Raw genomic sequence first — 8,832 nt, 5'->3', positions numbered from 1 at the left:
TGGACTTTACTTCCTGAGGAGGGGAAAGGCTGTGATTTGACATCATCCTGGGCCCTTCCTCCACCCACCCTGACTTGAAAGGTAAGAGTTTTTCACTGGTAGGCTCAAAAGTAAACACTGGAGTAAACCAAGTAGAAAATCCTCTGGTACCTACTGTTTAATTAATTAAACGAGGTCATTACACTGAGGTGACCCTGTGAGGTGTGGCCTGTATGAACAAACCCCAGTCTATGCCTGTAAATGCCTCAAGGTTCCAAACTCAAAACCTAAGGCCAACCAATTACAAACGACCAACTAGGCTTTAAGCTATAGCCAATCAATAATTTCCTTGCTTGTCTTGTACCTTTTCTATATGAAAACTTTCCCCTAGCTCCTGTCGGTGGAGTGCTCTTAACCACTTCCCATTTGGTGCTGCCCGGTTCAAATCGATTTTTGCTCAAATAAGTTCTTACAATTTTTAACATGCCTCAGTTTATCTTAACACTGTGCTCAAGGCACTGATACCCATGCCCCTACTGGTCCTCAGGGAGGCCCTCGGCATGCTTATCGTATAGGAGAAAACAGACCACCCTCCCAGAGTTGGCAGATATATTCCCTGGGCTCCAAATCACAATCTTCAGGAAGTTTGACCCATTTGTGTGACCTTTGTGTACTGACTAAATATTCTGGGTAGTAATTTGAAATTCCAAGCCCCATTCTAATTGCTTTTTTGAAATACTTGATTACCTTAATGCCAAACTCCTCCCAGCGAAGGTATATACTTGAATTTTAATGAAATTTTTTTTCTTATTGCATTTTGGAAATGATTTAGGCTGAGTCGCCTAGAAAATTACTGGGATAATTCAGCTTTCTTATTCCATTTCTTTCCTCTGTGCCACCCTCCACTTCAAAAAAAAAAAAAAAAATCAACAGGAAATTGCCTTTCATCTCCCAGCATCAACATTCCAGGTTTTAAACCAGAGCGTAATTTAGGCCAAAGTATGTTTTTCTTGTTTTATCTGGGAAATCACATATTTTTGCATGTTTTTAAGTACAGGTCTTCTCAGGCTCTTAAAACCAAACTCTATAACACTTTTTGATTCAAGTGCGAGCAGAAGCACAGCTGAGTGGTTTGGGAAGATGCCCTGTAGTGATGGAAAGGATTGTGGTGCTGGTGGTAAGGATCGAACAAACCTTCAGCGGAAGGCAAAACTCCAAATGAGAAGGTGAATACTTTTCAGAGTGTTGTTTGTAGTTATGAACATACTCTGGAAATCATTTTTTAATGAACATCTGTAGGACTGATTTTTTTTTTTCTTTTTTTTTGGTGGATGTTCTCTGCTCTTTTAAAGCAGGACTATCTACCTATGATTTTGAGCTCTGGGTGAGACGAGGCTAAGCTTTATACTGATAGAGAGCTCTGATGCTGAGGGCTGGGGTTGGATTTGCAATGTGGCAGAACAATGAGCCAGCCATTCATAGAGAGTAGGAGGGCTGTAAAGTCCTCAGAGATGAACCCCTTGAAACATCTTTCATAGAGGAATCTTTGAGGTATAGCAGGAAATGCAGACTTGGTTAGAACCTCAACTTATTTTTAAAGCCTGAAGGTTTTTGGCCAGTTACCCACTCTGAGTATGTTTCCATACCTGTGAAATGTGGCTAATATTACTTTGCAAGTTTGTTGTGAGGATTGACTAAATATATATGACTGTTTCTTATCAGACCCACTATTGATACTTAATTCACGAAAAATGGTTCTTATTAATCAGGTGGGGCCTAATAGCAAAAGCAAAGAATCTTTATGCCACAGCTGGGATATTAGTTAACCTTTTGGCATCTCTACCCAATTGACTTAAAGCTTTTGGGTCTTTAACTGAACATAAATAATTCCCTTAATCTCTAACCTTCTCATTCTTGGCCCTCAAGCCATTCAGAAAGACCTGCAACTTGATTTCCTAAGTCCACACTATTACCCTCACTGTACTGTCAAATACAGCCCATGAATAATTTTTAGCATTTAAAATGAAAAGATTTTATTTTTAGCTGAATCTTTCCCTGTCCTTGTTGAATCTTGGTACAGAAAAGTTAACGTAGCTGGCCCGAGACTCTTGTCCTTTGAAAGTCTTGCTTACAAGGTTCCCCTTTGGCTGGCAACGGGGAACTTAGATTTTAAGAGGGTTTCCACCATTTTCTAAATTATAAGAGTAGACAACTGTGCCTAAATTATTAATGCAAACAATATGGTTTATGCTGAACACTTGCTTTCCTTCTGGGAGTCTAGAATTTTGAGCCAATTCTAGGGAGAGGGTGCCTGTGTAATCAGCCTCCAATAAAAAAACTTTGGAGATCATATATGTAAGGAATTGGATCGTGTGATTATGGAGGTTGAGAAGTCCAAGATTTGCAGTCAGAGCTGATGGTGCAGTTCTGGTCTGAGCAGTTCTGGTCTGAGCTTGAATCCATCGGCAGAAGAAGATCCACGTTCCAGCTCGAAGACAGGAAGAGATAAAGATTTCTTTCTTATTCAGCCTTTTATTCTGTTCTGGTCTTCAGTGGGTTGGCTGAGGCCCACCTACACTGAGGGGGGCAATTTGCTTTACTTAGTCCACTGATTCAAATGCCGATCTCATCCAAAGCACAGGCACAGATGCGCCCAGACAAAATGTTTAACCGAATAGTCGGATAACCTCTGGCCCAGTCGACACTTAAGATTAACCATCACAGGAGTGGTCTTGGGGAAAACACCCATACAATCCTACTTTAGCTTCAGCTCTGTACAGACTGGAAAATCAGCCATCCCCAGCCCTAAGCTCTTTCCAGCACAAGTCTTCTTTTATTAATAAAATTGGGTACATTACACCCTACCTCAAAGATTGTTTTTAAGAATAAATAAGAAAGCATGTTCATTTATTCATTTTATTCAATAATGTTGTCTTCTATATGCCAGGCACTGCTAGACAGGGGTATGTGTAGACAGCAGGTGGCATGAGATGTGACACAAGGGCTGGGTCATGCCCAGCTTGGGAGACCCTGGTGAGAACTTCAGATTTTGTTCTGAATGCAGTGGGAGGCCCCTGGAGGGTTAGCACTGCGCCTGGTACATAGCAAGCACCCAGCACGTTTGTTACTCAGCATCACCACCAGGATGTCTATCAGATATTCAATTTTAACATCTAAAATCAAGCCCAGCCAGTTTTTCTCTGTAATCCTTCCTGTGTTGACTCCTAAGGCACTCAGTTCTTCCTATCACCTAGACAATTCAGTCATCTTTCTCTTTTGTTCCTTTTCTGCCAATTTGCTTAATTTTTAGTCTCATGTTTGATCTTGAGCTACTTTATCTTGCTGAGCCTATTTCTTTCTAAAATGGTGATAATACTGCATAAGAGTATTAAATGAGCCAAATGCATGTAAATTGCTTAGTCATTATCTAGAATGCAGCAATAACTGACTAAAGGTTGGCTCTCATTACTTTGGGTTAGGAATTGGAGATACATAGGTAAGCAAAAGAAAGTTTTTCTCCTTGAAAAAAATGAGCTTGCTGTACCTCAGATTAATCTGAAAGCTCAACTTTGACTCACTTGCTCTGAGCCCAATTCTACTAACAAGATAAGGCCTAGGATTCTTAAAAAGCAGATATTCAAGGATGAAGTAGTTGCCCTACCTTGCAGCTTTTGGTTTATCACCTGTTTTGTCATTGCTGCTCCCTCTGCCTGGAAAGGCCCAGTACATACCAGAAACTCCTTTATACTTGTTATATATTCATCTATTCAGCAAGTATTTATTCAGTGCCTACTATGTGCTAGGATTGTTCTAGGTGCTTGGAATACATCTGTGAATAAGACAGCTCCTGGCCTCAAAGTGTCTGTACTAGTGGGGAAGACACAATAAAACATGTACGTGACACGTCAGGTATTGGTATGGTGAAGACGACACGCATATCCTATCAAAGTATAAGCTCAAAGGCTGGAGCCATGTCTTACTCAAAATCTTTATCTTCGCATAGCACCTTTTATTTGTAGATACTTGTCATTTTTAAATAAATACTAATATTCTGGAGTTTTTTTATACTGTCAAATATTAAATTGCTAAGGAGCAACAGGAACTGCATTCAAATTCAACGAAATGAGGTCTTTCGTGCCTGTTGTGCTCCATTCTGTTGTTAATTGTAAAGGTTGAAGAAAAGATAATGTTCTGTATTTTCAAATGGCAGATTATTTTCTGGCCAAACGCACCTGTTTCTATAGTGATCTGGGTGTTAAGAGTACAGGCTCTGAGTCAGACTCCCAAGTCCAAATGGTGACTGCTAACCCGGTGGTCATAGTTATACAAATGTAAAATGGGGCAAATAAGAGCACCTACTGTGTAGGGTTACTAATGAGAGTTAAATGAGTTCCTGCCATATAGTAAGTTCTTAATAATATTAGCTATTATGTTACTATTACGGGGTAGGAATATACTTTGTTTTAAATATCCATGGACACTTCTGTGGAACTATATGTATTTCAGGAAGCTTCTGAAAAAGAAGAGTAATGTGGAGCAAAGACCTTTTTAAAAAAAAATTAGAAATGGAAAAATGAACATTTGATGAATTTAAAGAATCCAGAAAAGATCCAAGCTTTCCTCCAACCAAATTTATTGAACATAAGAAAATTCTATATACAAAGAGACCTGGACCTGCTGCTTCCAAACGTGATCCTTTGTTAATATTTTGATAAGTCAGTCCATAGTGTTAAAAAGCAGTTTGTTCTAACACCAATAGAGAAGTACACAATGCACATTAAATGAATGGCCTAACTACTTAAACTTGAACAGTCTGTATGATAATTAACACAGGTGGGATTGAGTCCCTATGACAGGTTGCTGGAAAACTGATGTGAGATGTCAAGAAGCCATTTTGTGCACGGCCACTGTGATGCCATCATGTTTCTGAATCATTATGTTCCTGAAAGGCAAAGCAGAAGATAATCCATAAAACATTGTACAAGTGGGAGTCAGTGTAAGATTACAGATGCTGTTTGGTTTAGGACTCTATATATCATCTTTCTATGTATAAAAGCGCCATATGAATACAACAAAACATTTGAAAAATACAGAAAAGTACAAGATATAAAAATGAAATGAATCCTATAATCCTGCCTCTCAGAGACAACCACGATTAATATTTTCCTGTTTTTTAAAATCTGCATATATACTATTTACATATATATTTTTTTTACAAAACTATGATTATACTGTATATAGTTTTGTATTCTGCTTTTGTCACTATTAGACTATTCTGAGGACTCTCCCTTGGAATATCTTTAGTGTTTCTCTTACTACAGAAGTAGCTTCTGTTTTGAACGGTTTCCCTCTTATACTTTTTCTTGACAGACTGATAGTTCATAATTCTTCCTTTTCATTTACATGGAAGTAGTCTGAGCACATTAGCTTCCCAGATCAATCTATCTGCTCCCGTGGTCCTATCAGCACTTTGAACGAGGAATCACTGATGAACACAGGGCAGGCCCCAGGCACGTTTCCCAGGAACTTTTCCAAGTAAAAAGGAAAGGACGGGATCTGCTGACATCTACTCACCCATTATCTGATTCTAGACACACCACAGGAATATCAGTGGGGTCTGAGGTTAGCTTAGCTGCTTGCTGGGCTAGAACAGATATCACTCCAGCGTGCTCATCTGAGAGAGTCCCACGGCCTAGAAGACAGAGATGACATCACGTTGCCCGACTGTCCAAAAATGAGTACAGAGCTGTAGGAGTATTTCTCATTGAATTATTCACAAAAAGGTTTAGTTCTTGGTCTCTTAGGTTAGTTACTGACATGAAATGGTTTTGCTCTGGTGGTACTTAGCTAGTTACATCAGTGAGAAAGCCAGACAACAGTTCTTAAATCAGTAAAGCCATAACAGACACTCAACTTTGAAAGTCATTCCCATTACCATCTCTAAACACGTTCTCAAGCATATAAGGAAGCTGTAATTCAAGTCAATCTGAAAGTCATAAATTCATTTTATAGGAACTGTGATGAAACCAACAAGAAATTCAGAGGTGAGATTGACAAAAAGCAGTCAATAAGGGCAAGAGACTTGTTGAAACTAATTCCTCATGGGAAATCTGATTTCCTTTTATTGAGCTCAACCTCAAAAGGTATAAAAATCTTTATTCAGGAGTTCAGCTGTAAGATCACCTTGACAGCATATGTGGAGATTCTGGGAGCAATTATTTCCACTAGAATAAGCTGGCTATTTTCAAATTCAACAGAATTGACTTTTTATTAATGCTTGTTTTAGCCCGAAGATAGTAACTAAATCTTAGGTGTCAGGTACAAAAAGTACTTACTAAGTTTACTTTACAATATATTCCATATATAAAGGCAACATAAGCCTACCTGCCTGAAACTAAGTCAGGTAACAGACATGCACTATGACAGAACTGATAGATTTACTATTACTATATAAAACATTAACTGGACAGACACAGTGCAATCTTTCAGGCCTTGAAGGAACTTATTTAGTTTTAGATTTCCTCACTTGAATATCATCAGCCTTTCCATTACTAAGCCTGGCAAGCGCCCTGGCACCCTCCCCCACCCCATATGCCTTTTTTTCTCCCAACTGATTTGTGTATAAAACCTAACTGAGTTACATGTATTACCTCTTTCAGTCACTCTCCCTGCAAAAATTCACAGCTTTTATAAGTCCTGCAGTAAAGAAGAATAAAGACTAAAGGATCCTAGGCTTACTAGTTCTGACATTAATCAGCTGAGAATGCTTTAGTTATTTAGATTTCTGGATTTATTTCCTCATCTGTAATTGTTGCCATCTATTGAGCATTATGCCTGGGTTCTGTGCTGTGTTTTACACACATTATATAATCTTATAGTATTGTGATTAAGAGGCTTTGGAGCCAGACTCAAATCCCAGCTCAACCACTTAATTTACCTACCTTATGAGGATTAAATGACCCAGTATATGTAAAGAACTTAGAATGATGCCTGATACATAGTAAAAATTCAATAAATGCAATTCAATAATAATTATTAAACAGCCCAGTAAATAAACTGAGCGGGGGCAGGGGGGAGTAGTTTTTTTGGGGTCCAAGTTCACAATACCAGCAAACAGAACAGCAGGAGGTTGAACCCAGGTGTGTTCAACTTTTAAGCCTTGTTTTTACTGCCTACTCACTGTTAAGTGTAGTTAGATGAAAAAAAGCACCACCCATCTTGCAGGATTATTGAGAAAATCAGAGACTGGTATACAAAGCCGAGCAGTCCGAGCATACGGCACACATTTAATAACTGTTAACTGCTGTCATTATCCGAAGTCCTTTCTAGACCCAATTTAAAATGAGTCAAATACTATTTTAGTAGAAACAACTGTACAGTGCTAGAACTACAAAAAACATTTCTACCTTCATAAATTTCAATTTTCTAACCTTGTTACTTGGAGATAATCTCTACTCTCACAAAAGTACCCAGAAAGTGGCAGGGTAACAGGAATAAAAACTAGAGAATAACAGCACACTGGGCTCCTAGTCAACATCAAATGCTGTGCAACCCCACCCACCAAAGGACGGATGGGAGATACTTACAGCCCAGGTTGAGTCCTTGTGAATCTGTGCACAAGACTCCAACGATGGATGGATTCTTCATTCTACTTCCAGAAACAGATGATGTAAGAAAATAAATTTAAATATTTATAACACAGATAGGCTTTCTACGTACCGGACATTGTTTTAAGTGCTTTAAATCGGTGTTTCTCAACCATTTTTCATTATCATCGCCCTACCCCAAGAAAAATTAAATTGCAATTAACTAATTGAAATAGTTAAATTCGTTTCTCTCTGCTGAGGGAAAAGATTATGTGCCAGGGAACTTTAGAGGGCCACAAACATTGCAATAACTAGGATTTGTTGCCTCGTTAAAGTGCATGCTTTAGCGTACTAACTCACTTGAAATAACTGCTGAAAAACTCTTAAGTAACACGGCTGCCTCCTAGAGAGGAAGTTCCGGGAAGCTGAGGGGCACTGGTGCGAGGGAGCTGTTTCCCTGTAAGCCGTTTGAATTTTACGTAGATAGTCCTCGTTCAAAAAACAGGAAAGATGCCTTTCCTAGCCGGAATCACCAAGTAACTGGTTACACACGGAAGGAGATGGGCATGTGTGTTTATGTTTACACTGCAGGGCTTGTCTGCACAGGTGGTACATCTTTACCCCAAATTCATTTCCTGAACCTCCCAAAGAACAACCCTGCCCGGACGATTTCAACATGACGAGCGATTCTGACCACCGGCTTGGGCCGCGGAGACTCGCTCCAAAGGAGTCCTGGAGAGATTTTAATTCCAGGCCACCGGTCCCCTCTGCGTCTCCGGGACAGGGCTCACCGCCTGACTCAGCCGCCTGGGGGTCGCGCGGCGTCCCCAACCCGCCCGCCCGGCACTCACAACTTGCGCCCTCTGTTTCGCTCAAATCCCCGCTCTGCGAGCTCAGGACAGTCAGAAGAGGCCGCATGACTCACGTGTCCTCCAAGTGCTGCTCCAAGGTAGCCTCCATCCCGCCAGCTGTCCACTCGGGCCCAAGACCCCGCAGCGAGTCTCTTCCTCCTCCGCCACCGGCCTCCTGCGCTCCCGGATCACATGACACAACGGGACGCAGGCCCGGACGGCGCCTCCAAAGGGCCAAACTTCGAGGCTCAACCTCCGCGTTGTGTACGCTGAGGAAGCGCGCGCTCGCTCCCTCCCACCGCGCAAGCTGGACGGAGGTGCTGCTACTCAAGCGGTGACAGGTGAGGGGACCCGCGCCGGGCTCCACCTGGAAACAGGCGGCGCAGGTTGTCCCCCTCAGGAGAGAAGTCTGCAGC

General features: G+C 40.8%; 1 protein-coding gene across 1 annotated transcript; it reads right to left on the bottom strand.

Annotated features, from left to right (window-relative positions):
• Positions 1 to 4,595: 4,595 nt before the first annotated feature.
• LAMTOR5 (late endosomal/lysosomal adaptor, MAPK and MTOR activator 5) lies at positions 4,596 to 8,621 on the bottom strand. The gene is made up of 4 exons (XM_011367459.2): positions 8,491 to 8,621; positions 7,566 to 7,630; positions 5,554 to 5,671; positions 4,596 to 4,921 (listed from the first exon to the last, which is right to left on the bottom strand). Exons 1-4 carry the CDS (start codon positions 8,523 to 8,525, stop codon positions 4,861 to 4,863), a joined length of 279 nt encoding a protein of 92 aa, XP_011365761.1. The 5' UTR covers positions 8,526 to 8,621; the 3' UTR covers positions 4,596 to 4,860.
• Positions 8,622 to 8,832: the final 211 nt, after the last annotated feature.

This window comes from Pteropus vampyrus, unplaced genomic scaffold (assembly GCF_000151845.1).
Source record: "Pteropus vampyrus isolate Shadow unplaced genomic scaffold, Pvam_2.0 Scaffold6, whole genome shotgun sequence".
In the NCBI taxonomy this organism is placed as follows: Eukaryota; Metazoa; Chordata; class Mammalia; order Chiroptera; family Pteropodidae; genus Pteropus; species Pteropus vampyrus.
The sequence above is the reverse complement of the archived record's forward strand: the minus strand, read 5'-3'. Positions and strand labels throughout refer to the sequence as shown.